This window comes from Callithrix jacchus, chromosome 7 (assembly GCF_049354715.1).
Source record: "Callithrix jacchus isolate 240 chromosome 7, calJac240_pri, whole genome shotgun sequence".
NCBI lineage: Eukaryota > Metazoa > Chordata > Mammalia > Primates > Cebidae > Callithrix > Callithrix jacchus.
This window is the reverse complement of record NC_133508.1, coordinates 63,918,810-63,940,675: the sequence shown is the minus strand read 5'-3', so window position 1 is coordinate 63,940,675 and position 21,866 is coordinate 63,918,810. Positions and strand designations below refer to the sequence as shown.

At 42.7% G+C, this 21,866-nt stretch overlaps 1 protein-coding gene across 7 annotated transcripts in view; it reads right to left on the bottom strand.

Annotated features, from left to right (window-relative positions):
* WDTC1 (WD and tetratricopeptide repeats 1) overlaps nucleotides 1-21,866 on the bottom strand; it is a 79,787-nt gene that overhangs the window by 43,921 nt on the left and 14,000 nt on the right. For all 7 annotated transcript variants that reach the window (XM_035308311.3, XM_035308310.3, XM_078330841.1 and 4 more), the window contains 2 exons: nucleotides 8,126-8,273; nucleotides 6,309-6,392 (listed from right to left, as the gene is read on the bottom strand). In XM_035308311.3, coding sequence (XP_035164202.1) covers nucleotides 6,309-6,392; nucleotides 8,126-8,173 — 132 coding nt within the window. In that variant the 5' untranslated portion in view covers nucleotides 8,174-8,273. The remainder of the gene's footprint in view (nucleotides 1-6,308; nucleotides 6,393-8,125; nucleotides 8,274-21,866) is intronic.

Below are 21,866 nucleotides of genomic sequence, written 5' to 3'. Positions count from 1 at the left end.
ACTTTTGTTTCTCAGGCTGGAATGCAATGATGCAATCTTGGCTCACCACAACCTCTGCCTCCTGGGTTCAAACAATTCTCCTGCCTCAGCCTTTCAAATAGCTGGGACTACAGGCATGAGCCACCATGCCCAGCTAATTTTGTATTTTTAGTAGAGACGGGTTTCTCTGTTTGGTCAGGCTGGTCTTGAACTCATGACCTCAGGTGATCTGCCCACCTCGGCTTCCCAAAGTGTTGGGATTACAGGCGTGAGTCACTGAGCCCGACCCCATGTTTTCATTTTTTAAGGCATAGAGACAGGGGTCTTGTCATGTTGCTCAAACTCCTAAACTCAAGCAATCTGCCTGCCACGGCCCCACAAAGTACTGAGATTACAGGTCTAAGCCACCATATGTGGCCTATGAAATTTCTCAAAATGATGATGGGCACATTGGGGTCTGAGAGGGAATATTTGTTGAGCATTATGTTTAATAGAAGAGTGAAGTAGTATGATAGGAGTAAAAGTTGGTACAAACACCATGAAAGGCAATTTTGGTAATATTTATCAAAATCACAGATGCATATATCCTCTGACAGACAAATCCACCCCAGGTATTTATCCGATAGAGATATATCCCGAAAGTGCCAAATGATGTCATAAGGAATGACCTCGTACATGCAAAAATTGGAAGTAATCTACATGTCCATTGGTAGGGACAATTTATGGGTCCACATACACAACAGAACACTCTGAACCATGAAAGAATTAGAAATTAGAAGTACCTTTATGTATGAATATGGCAAAATTATGAAAGTATCTTTTCAAAGATACTTCATTGTTTAAGACCTTACTTTTTTAGTAAGTTGTTGATCTTCTTACTAAAACAGCAAATACGTTAGGCTAACATTTGTGAGAAAAGTAAGAATTTTATTTATAAAATTTATCTGAAAGAGTACTAAAACTGAGTAATTAGTTGATTCCATGTAAGTGGATTAGGTAGGTGGGAAAAATAATGAGATGACTTTTTAAACTTTTTGAGGCTGGGCGTGGTGGCTCACGCCTATAATCCCAGCACTTTGGGAGGCTGAGGCGGGTGGGATCACGAGGTCAGGAGATCGAGACCATCCTGATCAACGAGGTGAAACCCCGTCTCTACTAAAAATACAAAAATTAGCTGGGCATGGTGGTGCGCGCCTGTAGTCCCAGCTACTCGGGAGGCTGAGGCAGAAGAATTACTTGAACCCAGAAGGCGGAGGTTGCGGTGAGCCAAGATCGCGCCATTGCACTCCAGCCTGGGTAACAACAGTGAAACTCCGTCTCAAAAAACAAACAAACAAACAAACAAACAAACAAACTTTTTGAATTTGAACCATATGAATGTTGATCGATTAAAATATAAGGTGGGTGGATCACTTGAGAACAGGGGTTTGAGACAAGCGTGGCCAACCTGGCAAAATTCCATCTCTAGCAAAATAAAAAAATTAGCTGGGTGTGGTCTTGCACGCCTTAATCCCAGCTACTCAGGCTGAGGCACAAGAACTGCTTCAGCGCAGGACGCAGAGGTTGCACTGAGCCAAGATCAGCCACTGCACTCCAGCCTGAGTGACAGAGTGAGACCCTGTTGCCAAAAAAAGAAAGAAAGAAAGAAAAGAAAGAGCCCAGCTCGGTGGCTCATGCCTGTAATCCCAGCACTTTGGGAGGGCGAGGTGGGCAGATCATGAGGTCAAGAGATATAGACCATCCTGGCCAACATAGTGAAACCCTGTCTCTACTAACATACAAAAAATTAGCTGGGCGTGGTGGTGCATGCCTATAGTCCCAGCTACTCAGGAGGCTGAGGCAGGGGAATCATTTGAACTCGGGAGGTGGAGGTTGCAGTGAGCCAAGATTGTGTTACTGCACTCCAGCCTGGTGACCAGAGCGAGACTCCGTCTTAAAAAAAAACAAAAAAAGAAAGAAAAGAAAGAAAGGAAAGGAAGAAGGGAGGGAGGAAAGGGAGAGAGACAGAGAGAGAGAAGAAGGAAGGAAGAAAGAAAGGAGGGAAGGGATAGAGAAAGGAAAGAAAAAGAAAAGAAAGAAGAGATAGAAAGGAAAGAAAGAAAGAAATCCAAGTTAACTTGGAGACTTTTTAAACAGTCATCTCTGTAGGTACAATTTCTATCAACATACAGGAAGGAAAACAAATATCAAGACTAGCTAAAGTCTGAATTTTAAATTGACACGAAATGTAAACTATGAAGTCAAAAAGTAAAAATCAGATCAGATTATTAAGGCAGAAGCTAGAGAAATTGCATGGTCGAATAGGGATAGGGTTATGAAAGCTACCTCTAACGTAGAAAATTTTAAAAAGCCAACCAAACTAACAGGTTTTTATTGAGCATCTACTAAATGTTCAACACTATGTCATAACAGTTCTCTTTCAGCTTCCCTTTGCATTTCTTCAAAAGCATACAGTGGAGAAAATTAGAAAACCCAGGAAAAAATGTTTTGCCCAGATTGTAAAGAAAACATCATAATCAGTAACCACCAAAAGGCAGGAGCTTTTACTGTTGATTTTCCCTCTTATTGCACCGTTACCTCCCGCTAATTACCTTTTCTTAATGTCAGAGATCATCTATTGTTAACTAACATGAGGTTCATATGTAACAACATATTGAGGATGGAAATAAAATAGGGAAGGAAATGACTGAAGTTTTAAACAGTTAGATGCCATCAAATAAGCATCTTGGGACTGACAACTTAGGAAACTTTAAGAGCATTCTATACATAACAATAATAGCAGCTGTTTCTTGCATGCCATGGACTTTTACAATATACTAGACACTGTACTAGGTACTTTACATAAACTAACTTACTTATTCCTCTTCATAAACGTAAGAGACCTTATTTTACAGATGAATAAATGGCCTTTAGAAGTTAAAGGACTTTGTCTATGGAATATTCTGGAAGCTTGAAGGAAAAAAAGAAGCTAAAGGACTTCTCCAAGTTCATTGCTTATAGAGATATTTTAATTACTGTTTTGGGTAATCCAAATAGTATTCCCTCCAACTCCAAACTAAGAAAGAGGGAAACAGATGGATTTTGGGAGTTAGACTGTAAAAATCAACACAATTGAGCTTTCTCTCCTCCTTGGCTACCATGATACCATGTTCTCCTCAGACCTCTATGGCTATCCTTTCTGTCTCCAGTGGGTGGAGGAAGAGGAAAAGTAGGTACTCTCTAAATGTTGAAACACCTTGGTTCTTGGTCCTGGAACCTTTTCTTGCTCCTCCTACTTTTCACCTAGGTGATATTATCCAGGCATCCTATTCCATGGCTCTATAGAGCAGTGGTTCTTAACATTTTTAGTTCCAGGACCCCCTTACACAATTAAAAATTATTGAGGATCCCAAACAGCTTTTGTTTATATGGATTATATCTATCAATATTTACCATATTAGAAATTAAAACAATTAAAAAAAAAAAAAACAGGGTCTTGCTGTCACCTAGGCTGGAGTACAGTGGCACAATCACAGCTCACTACAGCCTTAACCTCCTGGGCCCAAGTGATCCTCCTACTTCAGCCTCCCAAATATTGGGACAAGTATGCACCACAATGCCTGTCTAATTCATTTTTTAAAAAAATTTCAGGCCAGGCATGGTGGCTAAAATTTAAAATTATACGCCTGTAATCCCAGCACTTTGGGAGGTTGAGGTGGGCGGCTCACTTGAGGTCAGGAGTTCGAGACCATCCTGGCCAACATGGCGAAACCCCATCTCTAAAAAAAAAAAAAAAAATTTTAGGGCCGGTCACGGTGGCTCACGCCTGTAATCCCAGCACTTTGGGAGGCCGAGGTGGGTGGATCACGAGATCAAGAGATAGAGACCATCCTGGTCAACATGGTGAAACCCCGTCTCTACTAAAAATACAAAAAAATTAGCTGGGCATGGTGGCGCCTGCCTGTAATCCCAGCTACTCAGGAGGCTGAGGCAGGAGAATTGCCTGAACCCAGGAGGCGGAGGTTGCGGTGAGCTGAGATCGCGCCATTGCACTCCAGCCTGGGTAACAAGAGAGAATCTCCGTCTCAAAAAAAAAAAAAAAAAAATTTTTGGTAAAGACAAGGTCTCACAATGTTGCCTAGGCTGGCATATTATTAATTCACTAAAATAAACAACAAAAAACACATTTTAAATGAAAAAACTATATTTTCCAAGGCAAAAGAATTTAGAGAAAAGAGTGGCATTGTTTTGTATTTTTTGCAAACTTCTTTAATGTTTAATTTCATGGAAGACCAGTAGATTCTCACCTGCTTTTGTATTCAGCCCATTGCAATGTCATGTCATTTTTAGTTGAAGTATATGAAAAAAATCCAGCCTCACAAAGAAGTTGGAATTGGAAGGAATATTTGAGTAGCCTTTTCAGGTAACTGTGTATTTCTTTCTTTGATACTATGCCAAAACTCAAGTACCGATTTCTTTAGGATTATAATGTGGGCCAGGCACATTAGCTCACACCTGTAATCCAAGCACTTTGGGCAGTTAAGATGGGCGGATGGCTTGAGCTCAGGAGTTTCAGACCAGCCTGGGCAACATTGTGAAACCCTGTCTCTACAAAAATATACAAAAATTGCATGATGGCATGTATCTGTAATCCCAGCTATTCAGGGGGCTGAGGCAGGGAGATCACTTGAGCCCGGGAAGTTGAGGATGCAGGGAGCCATGATGGCACCACTGCATTCCAGCCTGGGCAACAATGCAAGACACTGTCTCAAAAAGAAAAAAAAAAAGATTCAAAATGTGATCTTGGCTGGGTGAAGTGGCTCATGCCTGTATTCCCAGCACTTTGGAGGGCCACGGTGGGAGAAATGCTTGAGGCCAGGAATTGGAGATCAGCTTGGGCAACATACCAAGACCCTATCTCTAACAAAAACAAAATACAAAAAAACCCACACACAAAACACATGATGTTGAGGAAGGAAAAAGAATGAAACTAACATTATGAAGTCTCTGTGCCAGACACAGTAACAAAGCCGAACTTATGGACCAAAGGTCTGGCCTATCCATGGACTAGACAGGACAAACTTGAACAAGGTTTTTGTTTTTAAACATTTTATTATTTTACTTTAATTTTTAGAGATGAGGTCTTCTATATTGCTTAGGCTGGACTTGAACTCCTGGGCTCAAGCAATCCTCCTGCCTCAGCCTCCCAAACCGCTGGGACTATAGGCATGTGTCATTGAACATGGCTTTGTTTTTTTTTTTGAGGGGGGGGGATGGAGTTTCACTCTTGTTACCCAGGTTGGAGTGCAATGACACAATCTTGTTACCCAGGCTGGAGTGCAATGGCGCAATCTTGACTCACCGCAACCTCCACCTCCTGGGTTCCAGCGATTCTCCTGCCTCAGCCCTGAGTAGCTGGTACTACAGGCATGCGCCACCATGCCCAGCTAATTTTTGTATTTTTAGTAGAGATGGGGTTTCACCATGTTGACCAGGATGGTCTCGATCTCTTGACCTCGTGATCCACCCACCTCGGCCTCCCAAAGTGTTGGGATTACAGGCGTGAGCCACCAAGCCCGGTCATAAACCTGGCTTTCATTTTTTTCTTTTTTGAGACTGAGTCTTGCTCTGTTGTCTAGGCTAGGGTGCACTAGTGCTGTCTTGGCTCGCTGCAACTTCTGCCTCCTGGATTCAAGCAATTCTCTTGCCTTAGCCTCTTGAGCAGCTGGAATTACAGGCATGCACCACCATGCCTGGCTAATTTTGTAGTTTTAGTAGAGACGGGGTTTCACCATGTTGGCCAGGCTGGTCTCAAACTCCTGGCCTCAAGTGATCCGCCCTCGACCTCCCAAAGTGCTGGAATAAGAGGCGTGAGCCAACATGCCCAGTCTCTTTTTTCAAAATACCTATTCTTAGTCTATATCCCCATAGCATTGCTTTGATGCTAAAATAAGAAAGTGTGGGTGTTTGTATATGTGTGCATGTATACATTATGTGTATGTGTAAAAGAAAACACTTTAAATTCTATATTCCTGTATGGAGGTAGGAATTTATATTCACTATCCAATCCAATAGTAAAACTAGTGGTATAGAATTCAACAAACTTTTTTAAAGCACAAAGCAAATAATATGTCCAAAAAAATAATTTATATATGACTATGTCAATCACTGATCTTGATTCAGATTTAGCTGCCTATCAAAGGAGAAGTAACTTTCAGATATAGCCTACAGAGAGACACTTGTTTATGCCTTGATAAGTATAAACAAACTTGATAAGGCCAAGAGGATTTCTGCAGACAGAGGATAGAGAGCAGGCCATGGACATCTAAGGTGTAAACTGGACCTCTTACCTGTAGCTCTGCTTCCAAGCCCAGCCGCCGGATAAAGGGGTCAGTGACATGGTAACGCCGCTCAAAGCTCAAGGCACCCCGCTCCTAGGGGACAGAAACAAATTCATGATTTCATTGATTCAATTAAATACGATTTATTACGTGCCTATTATGTATCCAGCCCTTTGCTGGGCACCACAGGAGCTAGAGAAGACAACAAGAAACTGTCCTGTAGGACCTTGTATTATTCTTGGGCAAGGATTAGAGAGTAATAGGAGACAGTAGCATATAATTAAGCACTAAGTTGTACTGTTCAGTTTTTTTATTTTAAAGAAAGCAAAAAAATTTTAAAAAGGAAAGAAGAAAAATTGGAAACAACAAATAAGGAATAGTTACATACTTAGGTTGGACAGGGTAGGCATCATCTTTAGGACACATATTGTATACAAAGGGAAAAAAAACCCTGCTGATTCTATGCCTTTAGGAAATGGCCTCTGTCCTTGAGGACTACTCAGTCTAATGAAATCACACACAAAGAACTCCCACAAATGGACAAAGCTAAAAGGATTGAGGGGCTGGGTGTGGTGGCTCACGCCTATAACCCCAGTACTTTGGGAGGCCGAGGAGGTCAGGATTACCTGAGGTCAGGAGTTTGAGACCAGCCTGGTCAACATGGTAAAACCCCATCTCTACTAAAAATACAAAATTAGCTGGGCATGGTGGCGTGTGCCTGTAATTCCAGCTACATGGGAGCCTGAGGCAGGAGGAATCACTTGAAACCAGGAGGTGGAGGATGCACTGAGTCAAGATCGTGCCATTGCACTCCAGCCTGGGCAACAACAGCAAAACTCCATCTTAAAATATAAAAATAAAAAATCAATAAAAGGATTTAGGGATACAGGGAAAAATAAACAAATGTACCAAGCACATGGCTCATGTAGAGGCACACACTGAATCCTTCTAAATGGTGACCACAGCTTATGCTTCGTGCCACTTGGTTTTTAAAAAATTTTTTGTTAAAATTTTTTTTAGCACTTTTTAGCACTTAACTTTCAAAGAACTTTCTCAAGCTCATTCAGATTTCATTCTCAAGGTCAGCCTACAGGCTGACTGCCATTATCATCATTTAACAACGTAAAACTGAGGCACAGGAGGTAAAATGACTAAAAACCTATAGGTAGTTAATTAGGGCAGTGGTGAGATTAAGCTCCTGACTCCAACTGGGGATTCTGTCCAGTGCTGGTGCACATCATGCCTTGTTAATGTATTCCATTAAACCTCTATGGCTCCTTTACTGAAGGTTTTCCTGACAAAGCCTGGGGCTACTTCACTAACTGAACTTGACTGACCAGTCATCCATTCATCTCACAGGTATCAGTGTCTTCTACATACAAACTACAGAGGACAGGCTTCAGCACAGGAAGCCTCGAAGAGAAGCCAAGCTGAACTGGATTAAGACTCTCCCAGGATCTCTTACATACACAACATGGCAGCTGGACCAACATGAAGAAGTTATACCTACTCTTGAGCAGCACCTGCCCAACATATGGATGTGTATGCGTCTGCGCAACACACTGACAGCTTCCCTCCCTTGCCAGCCTGCATTAATCTTAGCAGCCCAGGCACAAGTACGTGGACAGAGCCTCCATGAAATCCATGTTCTTAGACAATACAAGATGGAGAGGAAGGGACCTTGATTCTAGTTCTGGGTCTGCCACTAACTAGCTATGTGACTTTCAGCAAGTCACAGATTGTAGATCTCAGTTTTTTCATCTGTAAAATCAATCTGTGGGAACGAAAGGATCTCATGATCTGGTTCAGAAGTCTGGGCTGCTTACCTTGATCTGCCTACGGATAAGGTCTCTAGTTATGTTGACTTTTGCCATCTTTTCTTAATGGGTTCAACAGAAGGAAGCTATAGGAGGATCTTCAGGACCCCTGAGCATTCCAGCCAAGCCCAGGTCCACAAAACACACATTTAATTACCTGGAGAAAAAAAAAATCATCAAACTTTAGAGGATGGATAATAAGGTGGCTCCGGAGACCTAATTCCACCCCTAAAACAGCCCACCCCTAAAACAGTGAACTGGCTATTGCCTGTCCTTTGTGGCATGGTGGGCTGGCCCTGCTCCATAGTGTTGAAAAACCTCTAATGGGTGAAGTGGGTGGGGAGAATAGTAGCACAGCCCCAGTAAGTGCTGGAACAAACACGGAACGAGTATGTTATGCTTCATCAGAAAATGGCAGGTTGAGTATAAGCATGAAGGATGATGGTAGCATATCCTTAAAGTTAGAACAAGGCACAAGCTAGAAAGACATCAAGTTTCACTTGCTCAGTATGCATCTGCGGCAGCTCGTCTGAACTTCTAGTTATGCTTCAAATCTCTGATCCTCAGCTTGGCTGTCTCTGAAACCAAATCAGTATCACAGACAGAACTCTCAAGCCTCTAATAGATTCACAGAATCAAACAGTATAAAGGAAATGTAATGGTGACCATGTCCAAGACCCACCCTAATGAAGAAATCCTTCTTTAACATCCTGGTGGGAAGCTTTTAGTCTCACTACTCCTTTTTTCTTTTTTGAGATAGGGCCTCACTGTCACTCAGGCTGGAGTGCAGTGGCACGATCAGGGCTCACTGTAGCCTCAATTTCCAAGGCTCAAGTGATCCTCCCATCTCAGCCTCCTGAGTAGCTGAAACCACAGATGCACACCACCCCTTCCAGCTAATTTTTTTTTTTTGTAGAGATGGGATCTTGTCATCTTGCCGAGGCTGGTATTGAACTCCTGAGCTCAAGAGATCTGCCCAGCTCAGCTTCCCAAAGTGCTGGGATTACAGGCTTGGGCCATTGAGTCTGGCCTCCTCTCACCACTTGTCAAAGCAACCTATTCCTGTGTTATACAACTCTGATGGTAGAAATAACAAGCAATCAGCTGGGCGTGATGGCCCATGCCTGTAAGCCCAGCACTTAGGGAGGCCGAGGCAAGAGGATCACCTGAGGTTAGGAGTTCAAGACCAGCTTGGCCAACATGGTGAAAGCTTGTCTCTATTAAAACTATAAAAAATGAGCCGGGCATGGTGACGCAAGCCTGTAATCTCAGCTACTCAGGAGGATGAGGAAGGAGAATTGCCTGAACCTTAGAGGTGGAGGTTGCAGTGAGCCAACATCACACCACTGCACTCCAGCGTGGGCCATGGAGCAAGACTCCATCTCAAAAAATAAATAAAAAAAAGAAAAAGAAAAAGTAGAAGAAACAACAAGCAATCCTATTTCTGAGGATTTGTCATAAGAAAAAGAAAAGTCAGGTGTGGTGGTGCAGTGGTGTGTGCCTGTAGTCCCAACTACTCAGGAGGCTGAGACAAGAGGATCCCTTGAGCCCAGGAGTTCAAGTCCAGCTTGGGCAACATAGTGAGACTGTCTCTAAAAAAGAAAAACAATTTTATCATAAGGAAACTCTAAATATGGCCGGGTGTGGTGGCTCAGGCCTATAATCTCAGCACTTTGGAAGGCCGAGGTGGGAGGATCACCCAAGGTCAGGAGATCGAGACTAGCCTGGTTAATATGATGAAACCCTGTCTCTACTAAAAATACAAAAATTAGCTGTGTGTGATGGTAGATGCCTGTAGTCCCAGCTACTCAGGAGGCTGAGGCAGGAGAATCGCTTGAACCCAGGAGGCAGAGGTTGTAGCAAGCCGAGATCATGCCACTGCACTCCAGCCTGGGTGACAGAGCAAGACTCTGCCTCAAAAAACAAACAAAAAAACAAAAAACAAAATTAGCTGGGCGTTGTGGCACAGGCTTGTAATCCCAGCTACTTGGGAGGCCGAGGCAAGAGAATTGCTTGAACCCAACAGTGAGCCGGACTGTGACACTGCACTCCAGCCTGGGCGACAAAAGTGAGACTCCATCTTATAAAAAAAAAGGAAAACTCAAAATATAAGAAATAAGATTCCATACCCAAGCATATTCATCATAGATTTTGTAACAGCAAAAAAATTAAAGCTAACCAAATTTCTAATAACAGAAGAATGACTAAATAATGTATAGTATAGCCATATGATATCATACAGGGATTAGAAATCAAACTATGAAGAACAAAATGTTTACGTCTTATCATACTGTTTATATAACATGCTGCTTTTTCCACAGTTATCACAGCTATGTTTATAAAAGGAAATATAGGCTGGGTATAGTGGCTCACACCTGTAATCCCAGCACTTTGGGAGGCTGAGGTGAGTAGATCACTTGAGCTCCTAAGTTCCAACCCAGCCTGGGCAACATGGCAAAACCTTTTCTCTATCAAAAATTAGCTGGGTTGTGGTGGCACATGCCTGTGATCCCAGATACTAAGGAGGCTGAGGTGGGAAGATCACTTGAGCCAGGAGTTTGAGGCTGCAGTGAGCTATGGATGGCTCTACTACACCCCAGCCTAGATGACAGAACAAGATCCTGTCTTTAAACAAATTAAAAATAGGTAAAATAATGAAAAGAAAATAATAGCTATCTCTGGGTAATAATAAAACTGACTTTTTCTACTTTTTGATATTTTAGAAATGATTCTATAACAGCACACTTTTATAATCAGATTTAAAAATATTAGACTTTCAAGGAAAGTTCTGCCTCCTGTCATTTTCACCTTTTAGTCCTTCCACCTCTGAAGCCACACAGAAGAAGTTTGGTCTTTTTGCCCAATGATGGCCCTTTGTCCTCAGAAGATGGTTCTCAGGGTCCACCAGTTCTCTCTGCCAGCCCTGCCAGCCATTAGGACCTCACAATGCCACCTTTCAATCTCTCACCAGCTGGCCTCCTGCAGATTCCTAGCACACCCTCCTGAAATCACATGTTTTTCACCTGATCTGTGAGCAGACTTCTTCCTTTCCTGTCACTTAGCCACAAAATAAAACTCTACACCTAAACATTATGTTATTGCAGATATTTTTTCCTTTGAGTGCTAGGCATGCAGTAGGATGGTAAAAAAAAAACTTGCTGCCAAATTAGACATTCTCATTCAGCCCAAGTTCTTTGGGACCAATGCCTCCATAATCAATTTTGGGATCACAAGCTCCTTTCTTTTTTTCTTCTTCTTTTTTTTTTTGAGACAGAGCCTTGCCCTGTCGTCCAGGCTGGAGTGCAATGGTTGCAATCTCGGCTCACTGCAACCTCTGCCTCCTGGGTTCAGTCAATTTTCCCACCTCAGCCTCGGGATTAGAGGTGCCTGCCACCACACCCAGCTAATTTTTATATTTTTAATAGAGACGGAGTTTCACCATGTTGGTCAGGCTGATCTTGAACTCCTGACCTTGTGATTCACCCGTTTAGGCCTACCAAAGTGCTGGATTACAGATATGAGCCACTGTGCCTGGCCTTTTTTTTTTTTTTTTGAGGCATAGTCTCATTTTGTTACTCAGGCTGGAGTGCAGTGGCGCTGGCTCACTGCAACCTCTACATCCTGGGTTCAAGTGATTCCCATGTCTCAGCCTCCCAAGTAGCTGGGACTACAGTCACCTGTCACCTGGTAGAGGTGGAGGTTTCACCATATTGACAAGGCTGGTCTCGAACTCCCTCAGGTGATCAGCCTGCCTCAGCCTCCCAAAGTGCTGGGATTACAGGTATGAGCCACTGTGCCCAGCCATTTTTTTTTTTAAATTGAGATGGGGCCTTGTTATGTTGCCCAGGCTGGTCTCAAACTCCTGGGCTCAAGTAATCCTCTCACCTCAGCCTCCCGAAGTGCTAGAATTACAGGCGTGAGCTACCATGCCTGGCAGGATCGTGAGCTCTTAAAAAGGCAAGAACTTGAAACCATTACAACTTGAAAGCATTCAGCATTGCCATCTTAGTGTCATTACTAGGGAGATATGGCAGTTGCTGGCATTTTTAAGGGTGAGCATCAAGACCACTAGGAATACCACCTGAGAATTATAGTTTCATGGTGATTTTTCGAGAGCTCTTTGGCCATCAAATTAAAAACATAAATTTGAACAAATTAGTGTAAGCTAAACACTAGCCTGAAATTGTGTCTATAGCTCTGCTTTGTGATATACTGATCAAAACCAAAACAACAACAACAATTTCCCCACAATCACCAAGCATATGAGGTGAGGATGCTTATATTGGAAATAACATCAAAGAAGTGACTATATCTGGTATTAAGAACAGTTTTGTGACCTTGCTTAAGTCTTTCAGTCTTTCCAAATAGGCACTCATTCCTGTGACTCACTGGCATAGGATGCACTGGAACAAACACTGATGGCATTATGTATGCTTCCCCCAAAAAAGGCCCATTCCTTGCCCACAATACCCTTTTTCCTTGAAAGACTGCCGTGGAGGTGAAATGAAAGAATGTAAGTCAAAAGGTTTTTCTTTTATTCTAAGAATACAGCTACTTGGCTGGGCACAGTGGCTCATGCCTGTAATCCCAGAACTTTGGGAGGCCAAGGCGGGTGGATCAGGAGGTCAGAAGTTCAAGACCAGCCTGGCCGAGATGGTGAAACACTGTTTCTACTAAAAATACAAAAATAGCCGGGCACAGTGGCAGGTGCATGTAATCCCAGCTACTTGGGAGGTGGAGGCAGAATTGCTTGAACCTGGGAGGCAGAGGTTGTGGTGAGCCGAGACCGCACCACAGCACTCCAGCCTGGGCAACAGAATGAGACTCCATCTCAAAAAAAAAAAAAAAAAAAAAAGAATATAAATGTTTTTATTTGCTAAGAAATATATGTTGCCAAATACTAAACACTTACTATGTGCCAGGCATTGTGCTAAGGGTTTTATAGTCATTCATTCAACAAATGAACATAAGGAGATTTTACTACATGCCAGGTGCTATTCCTGGCACAGAATGAAGGGCACAGTGAGCAAAACAGGCAATGTCCTTGCTCTCATGGTACTTACATTCTAGCAGGAGGGGACAGACAATAAACAATGAAATAAATAAAACTAAGAAAATATTCAGTAGTGGAAAGTGCTATGATGACAATAACACAAGTTGAAGTGACAGTGACTGGTGAGCTACTTTTAGACTTGAGGTCAAATAAACTGTAGTGGACATTTGTTGAATTTTCTGGCTTTTCACCATTTGAACCCTTCTTAGATTTTTGTGAATCCCTCTTCTAAGTCTAGTGGGAAGCAGAGCCCCTTACCACTATAAAGTGAGAAAGGAGGTGACTGAGAATTCTCTTTCTGAGGCTCCCTTGAAGCTACAGTGTGAATATATGGCCCAGGCTATGCCAACCAGACATAATACCCCTAAACCTTGAACTAGAATCTAGTGTTTCAGACTCAGAGGACAACAGAGTCCACCTGGGGACCACAGAGGTCATTAAGTCCAGTACAGATGATGATGTTAGCTGTGCAAGTAGTGGTGGCAACAATGTCTTCACCAGGCTGAGTCTATGAGTGATTTTACTTGTGGGTCCTGCCTGTTGCCCAGTTTCTCTTGTTCTAGCATTCTTCAAGCATGACTCTATGACCTTCCCTGATGTTTTACGAATTTCCTCAATATCCTTTCAATAATCAGCCAGAGTTGGTTTCTGTTGCATACAACTACAAATCCTGCCTGATATAGAGGGCCTCTCTGAGAAGAGGACATTTAAGCTACATGAATGACAAGAAGCAGCAAAGAATTGGGGGAAAACCACTTCCCGAGAGAGCGTACTAAGATCACAGAAGAGTGGTTCAAAAAGTTTTGGCCAGACACAGTGGTTCACACCTGTAATCTCAGCACTTTAGGAGGCCGAGATGGGCAGATCACCTGAAGTCAGAAGTTGAAGACCAGCCTGGCCAACATTAGCGAAACCCCATCTCTACTAAAAAAAAAAAAAAAAAAAAAATAGAAAAATTCGTCAGGTGTGGTGGTGCATGCCTGTAATCCCAGATACTCAGGAGGCTGAGGCAGGAGAATCGCTTGAACCTGGGAGCCAGAGGTTGCAGTGAGCTAAGATGGCACCACTGCACTCTAGCATGGGTGACAGAGCAAGACTCCACCTAAGGAAAAAAAAAAAGTTTTATGGGCTGCTCTGAAGGTAGTGAGTTATCTCAATTGATTATAGATCAAACTCTTTGTTCTGCTCTTTCCCCTCTTCTCATTACTGCACTTGAGTAGTCTTAAACAAAAAAAGCTTGTATGGTAGATGCTCTTACTATCAGAATTTTACATATAAGGAATCATATTCATAGGCATGCAACAATTTTCACAATGTTACACAGCTAAAACTGGAGTTGGAGCAGGAACTCAAACCCAGGGCTGTGAGATTCCAAAGTCCATTCTCTTGACAACTATGATATGTAATTTCCTAGAGTAGCGATCAATGAGTATCCACCAAAAGAGCCCACTAAATTGCCACCACTTATTCATTAATTTCCTTAAAATGTTAACTGGGGGCCAGGTGCGATGGCTCACACTTGTAATCCCAGCACTTTGGGAGGCCAAGGCGGGTGGATCATAAGGCCAAGACATCAAGAGCATCCTGGCCAACATGGTGAAACCCCATCTCTACTAAAAATACAAAAATTAGCTGGGCATGGTGGCACATTCCTGTAGTCCCAGCTACTTGGGAGGCTGAGGCAGAAGAATCACTTGAACCTGAAGGCGGGGCAGAGGTTGCAGTGAGCCAGGATCACGCCACTGCACTCTAGCCTGGTGACAGAGCAAGACTCCATCTCAAAATCAAAACAAAACAAACAAACAAAAATGTTAACTGGGTATTTACCTAGCACTAAGCACTGGGAGAGACAAGGAGGAATAATGAAATGAAATACATGGTACCCATACTACGAGAGCTCAGTATCAAAGGCAAGGTGCTTTTAGCTAAGACTGGTGTATGGCTTGGAAATATTAAAAGGAACAAGAGTGGGGGGAAAAAGAGCGACCAGAGAAGCAGGAAACCACAATTCAGATAAATGGTAAAATGGTAAAATGGAAATTGGGATCTGATTGGTAGACTGAAATTTTAAAAAAAACATAATGTCAAAATTTGCCCGGGTGTGGTGGCTCATGCCTATAATCCCAGCACTTTGGGAGGCGGAGGTGGGCAGATCACCTGAGATTGGGAGTTTGAGACCAGCCTGGCCAACATGCTATCTATCACTTCTTCTCAGGATGGGAGTAGAAACCATGTCTCTATTAAAAATACAAAAAAAATTAGCAAGGCGTGGTGGCACATGCCTGTAATCCCAGCTACCTGGGAGGCTGAGGCAGAAGAATCATTTTAACCCGGGAGGTAGAGATTGTGGTGAGCCAAGATTAAGCCACTGCATTCCATCCTGGGTGACAGACGAAACTCTGTCTCAAAAAAAAAAAAAGTCAAAATTTAATACAACTGATGCTTAATCAGCATTCTTTTTTTTTTTTTTTTTTTTTTTAAGACAGAGTCTCACTCTATCACCCTGTCTGGAATGCAGTGGCGTGAACCTCAGCTTACTGCAACCACCATGTTTTGGGTTCAAGCAGTTCTCGTGCCTCAATCTCCCAAGTAGCCGAGATTACAGGTGTGCATCACCATGTTCGGCTAATTTTCTTGTATTTTTTTGTAGAGAGAGGGTTTCACCATGTTTGGCCAGGCTGATGTTGAACTTCTGACCTCAACTAATCCACCTGCCTCTGCTTCCCAAAGTGCTTTGATTATAGGTGTGAACCAACACGCCTGGCCTAACTAGCATTCTGGTGACTATTTCTGCTCCTGTCCTAAGAAGAAATGATAGATAGCATATGGGCAAAAAGCTCATCTTGGAGCATGCTTGTCTTCTCTCCTCTCAAGAAAAGGGATTCAGTGCCTTTCTATAAACTTTTACAGACAAGCATAACTGGAATCACTTTATTTTTTAAAATCTTGTTTTTTCTTTTTAAAACTGGAAACACCTTTTTTTTTTTTTTTTTTGAGACAAAGTTTTGCTCTTATTGCCCAGGCTGAATGCAATGGCACAATCTCAGCTCACTGCAACCTCTGCCTCACGGGCTCAAGTGATTCTCCTGCCTCAGCCTCCCAAGCAGACGAAATTACAGGGATGCACCACCACACCCGGCTAATTTTGTATTTTTAGTAGAGATGGGGCTTCTCATTGTTGGTCAGGATGGTCTTGAACTCCTGACCTCAGGATCGGCCCACCTCAACCTCTCAAAGTGCTAGAATTACAGGTGTGAGCCACTGTGCCCAGTCTAAAACTGGAAACACTTCTAAGTAGAGATTATTTAAAAGGTTCATATCAGGAAGGAAATACCCTTAAATCTACCAAGGGGCATAACAAGTTTCATACTTCAGTGCAAAGTTTCTCAAACACAAATAATCAGATCAATAAATCAATAGTTATTCGAGGATGAAAAGATTTCATCATGATCAAATTTTAAAAGCATTATTTTATGGAGGGCTTTGAGCTCAGATATGAAATGATATATGAGAGATTTGGAATTGACACAACAAAGTTACATATATGATTAAACACTAGAAAAGACTACAACAAGGGGATTTCTGTCTTGTGCAGTATGCAAATTACATAATGTTTAGTTCTGCAAAGAGGCAAAAAGGCTGAAATTAGTGACTTTAAGAATTCATAAAATAGGCCAGGTGCAGTGGCTCATGCCTGTAATCCCAGCACTTTGGGAGGCTGAGGTGGATGGATCACTTGAGGTCGGGAGTTTGAGACCAGCCTGACCAACATGGAGAAATCCCGTCTCTACTGAAAATACAAAATTAGCCAGGCATGGTGGTGCATACCTGTAATTCCAGCTACTCGGAAGGCTGAGGCAGGAGAATCATTTGAACCTGGGAGGTGGAGGTTGCAGTGAGCCGAGATTACGTCATTGCACTCCAGCCTGGGCAACAAAAGCAAAACCTTGTCTCAAAAAAAAAAAAAAAAAAACCTCATAACATAAAATTTCTAATGCCTATTATGCCAGGCACTGTGATGAACTTTGAAAACATAGCAGATGGCTGGGTGTGGTAGCTCACACCTGTAATCCCAGAATTTTGGGAGGCAGAGGTAGGAAGATCACTTGAGGCCAGGAGTTGATCAGCCTGAACAACACAGCAAGATTTGTCTCTTAAAAAAAAAAAAAAAAGAGGGGGGCCAGGAACAGTGGCTCAAGCCTGTAATCCCAGCTCTTTGGGAGGCTGAGGAGGGTGGATCATAAGGTCAGGAGTTCAAGACCAGCCTGACCAACATGGTGAAACCACGTCTCTTTTAAAAATAAATAAAAAAAAAAGGCCAGGCACAGTGGCTCACACCTGTAATCCCAGCACTTTGGGAGGCCGAGGCAGGCGGATCATGAGGTCAAGAAACTGAGAACATCCTGGCCAACATGGTGAAACCCTGTCTCTACTTAAAAAAAAAAAATAGCTGGGTGTGGTGGCATGTGCCTTAGTCCCAGCTACTTGGGAGACTGAGGCAGGAGTACTGCTTGAACCCGGGAGGTGGAGGTTGCAGTGAGCCGAGCTCGCGCCACTGCACTCCAGCCTGGTGCCTGGTGACAGAGCAAAACTCTGTCTCAAAAAAAAAAAAAAAAAAAAAAAGACCAGGCGTGGTGGTTCACGCCTGCAATCCCAACACTTTGGGAGGCTGAGGCAGGTGGATCACAAGGTCAAGAGATTGAGGAGACCAGCCTGGCCAACATGGTGAAACCCTGTCTCTACTAAAAATACAAAAAAATTAGCTGGGCTTGGTGGTGCATGCCTGTAATCCCAGCTACTCAGGAGGCTGAGGCAGGAGAATCTCTTGAGCCCAGGAGGCAAAGGTTGCAGTGAGCAGAGAGTGCACCACTGCACTCCAGCCTGGGTGACAGAGTGAGACTCAGCGCCCCCTCCAAAAACAACAATAACAGTAAAAAACAAAGACAGGCAATACAGTTGTTCTTCATTGACTATAAGGCCATTGTAATCAGAGCACCCAAAAAGGGAAATGTAACCAAATGACCAAAAGAAATAGGTAGGACACTAAATTCAGAAAGAACAACATGAATTAATAAATTAAACCTTCTTTATACTCATTTGTTCCTACATCTTAGAAGCACAAAAAATGACATTGAGGGAAACAAACTAAACACATCATACAGAATAAGAAAGACAACTTGGAAAACCCTAATGGAAAAAGGGGACCACAGGGACCATAACAAACCACAAATAACTTTTTTTTTTTTTTTTTTTTTTGAGACGGAGTCTCACTCTGTCACCCAGACTGGAGTGCAGGGGTGCAACCTTGGCTCACTGCAACCTCCACCTCCTGGATTTAAGTGATTTTCATGCCTCTGCCTTCCAAGTAGCTGGGACTACAGGCATACACTACTGAGCCCAGCTAGTTTTTGTATTTTTTGTAGAGACAGAAGTTTACCATTTTGCCCAGGCTGGTTTTGAATGCCTGGCCTCAAATAATCTGACTGCCTCGGCTTCCCAAAGTGCTGAAATGTGCCTGGGCACAAGTAACCTTTAATGTGCATTCTTCTTCATTCTAAGGAGAGCACAGTTAACAATAAACCCTGATTTGCATACTTGAAGCTCTAATACATTAATGGCTAATTTGTCTGCAAAATATAAAAACTCAACAAAAACTTTCTCTAGCTAGAGGACAAAGGTTTTTCCATTTTATTTTTGTATTTTTTTTTTTTTTGAGACAAGATCTTGCTCGGTTGCCTAGGCTGGAGTGCGGTGGTGCAATCACTGCCTCACTGCACTCTAGCATAGACTTCCTTGGCTCAAGTAATCCTGCCACCTCACCTCCTGAGTAGCTGGGATCACATATGTGTTCTACCATGACCAGCTAATTTTTTAAAATTTTTTGTAGAGATGTGACCTCACTTTGCTGCCCAGGCTGGTATCCAACTCCTGGGCTCAAGCAATCCTCCCATCTCAGCCTCTCAAAGTGCTAGGATTTACAGGCATGAGCCACCACATCTGGTGGGCTTTAAAAAATTTTTTAATTTTTGAGACTGAGTCTTGCTCTGTCACTCAGGCTGGAGTACGGCAGAACGATTGGCTCATGCCTCAGCCTCCCTCTTAGATGGGATTATAGGTGCCTCCCCCACCATGCCTGGCTAATTTTTGTATTTTTAGTAGAGACAGGGTTTCACTATGTTGGCCAGGCTGACACATCTGGCAGGTTATTTTTTTTAATTTTTTTATTTTTTCCTTTTCCTACCCAAGGTCACTTTTGATACCAAAGGTTATTTTTTAAATAGAGACAGGGACTTAATCTATCACCCAGGCTGGAATATAGTGGTGCAACTACAGCATACTATAACTTTGAACTCCTGTGCTCACACAATCCTTCTTCCCACCTTAGACTCCCAAGTAGCTAGGACTACAGGCTTGCACCACCATTTCCAGCTAATTTTTTTTTTTCTCAATTCAGGGTCTTGCTATGTTGCCCAGGTTGGTCTCGACTGCCTAGCTAGCTTCAAGCAGTCCTCCTACCTTGGCTTCCCAAAGTGCTGGAATTACAGGCATGAGGCACTGTGCCCAGGCCCCAAGGTTTACTATACGTTAGGATATTGTGGATCAGCTCTAGTAGATACTCGATGAATTAAGGAGAAAGAAGGAAGCCAATTTCTGGGAGTTGGGATTATGAAAAATATAAAAATACCTAAGGTACTGAGGAAAACACAGACATAATGTTAAAAAGAAAATATGAGCTGCTATGCAGATGTTATACCTCCCAAAAGGTATTCTATTCCTGGAGCTCTAAAATGCCTAGCATATCACCATTTAACCCCATCATTTCCACAAACTTTTAACCTAGGCTACTGGAAAACTTTCTTCTACAAGCCTATCTCTATGATTTTAAAGGATGCTAACAAGAAAATAAAAGTCTGACTAGGCACGGTGGCTCACACCTATAATCCCAGCACTTTGGGAGGCTGAGGCAGGTGCATCATGAGGTCAGGAGTTCAAGACCAGCCTGGCCAACATGGCGAAACCACATCTCTACAAAACATACAAGAAAATTAGTCGAACGTGGTCATCAGATGAAACCCTGTCTCTACTAAAAAAATACAAAAAAATTAGCCAGGAGTGGTGGCACACACCAGTAACCCCAGCTACTTAGGAGGCTGAGGCAGGAGAATCACTTGAACCCAGGAGGCAGAGGTTGCAGTGAGCCAAGATCACACCACTGCACTCCAACCTGGGTGACAGAGTGAGACTCTGTCTCAAAAAAAGAGTTAACAGCTCAATTTGGAGGAATTAGTCTACTCATAATGCCAAGGTGACCAGTAATATAATAGCCTGAGGTTAACATGACTTAGAACAAAGTACATTTGTGAAGATTACATATCTAGAACCAAGAATTGAATGGTAATATCCAAATATGAAGAACCACCCCTTTCATGTGTGCTACAGTTCGTCTTTGGCTCTGGATAATGTAGCAGAAAGAGAAAAACATAGAATACATAGGCACCTGGGCCTGAATTGCAGCTTCCCCCTCAGTGTGCCAATTAGTAGGCAAGTTACTTAAATTTTCTGAGTTTCAATTTCCTCATTTGTTAAAATGGGGATGCTAACACCTACTTTAATGGGTTGTTGTGAATACATAAAATATGTATGAAAGTACACAACAGGGCCGGGTGTGATGGCTCACACCTGTAATCCCAGCAATTTGGGATGCTGAGATGGGCAAACCACCTGAGGTCAGGAATTTGAGACCAGCCTGGCCAACATGGTGAAACCCCGTCTCTACTAAAAATACAAAAATGAGCTGGGCGTGGTGGCACGTGCCTGTAATCCCAGCTACTTGGGAGGCTGAAGCAGGAGAATTGCTTAAACATGGGAAGTGGAGATAGCAGTGAGCTTAGTTGGCACTACTGCACTTCCAGCCTGGGGAATAGAGTGAGACTCTGTCTCCAAAAAATAAAAAGAAAAAAAGAAAGTATAAACAGTACCTAGATTGTAGTCGGTGCTCAATAAATTTTAGCCAAATTTGAATTCTACTAAAACCTGATAACCACTGTTACATTTGCTCAGTAGCATGGATCATAACATTTCCCCTCCAATTTCCTAGCAGAGATGAAGCTGACAAGGGAGATTTCACTGTAGGATGGAGGGGGCAGAATATAGGATGTCTTTATCACCTGTTAAGTTTGAAATGCAAGATCAGAAGGAAAACTGTGACTTGGTTAAAAGCGAATAAATGCCACACAAAATCTGTACAAGAATGTATTTACAGCAAGGCTAGGTGCACTGGCTCATCTGTAATCCCAGCACTTTGGAAGGCCGAGGAGAAGGATCACTTGAGGCCAGGAATTTAAGACCAGCCTGGGCAACACAGCAAAACCCCATCTCTAAAAAAATAAAATTAGCCAGGTGTGGTGGCAACCATCTATAGCCCTAGCTACTAAGGAGGCTGAGGCAAGAGGATTGCTTGAACTCAAGAGTTCGAGGTTACAGTGAGCTATGATCACACCACTCCAGCCTTAGTGAGAGTGAGATTCAGTCTCAAAAAAAAAAAAGTTTATAGCAGTATTAATCATAATAGCCAAAAGGTGAAAACATCCATCAACTGATAAATAAACAAAATGTGGTATGTCCATATAACGAAATGTTATTTGGCCATAAGAAGGAATGAAGTACTGATACATGCTACAACATAGATGAACTCTG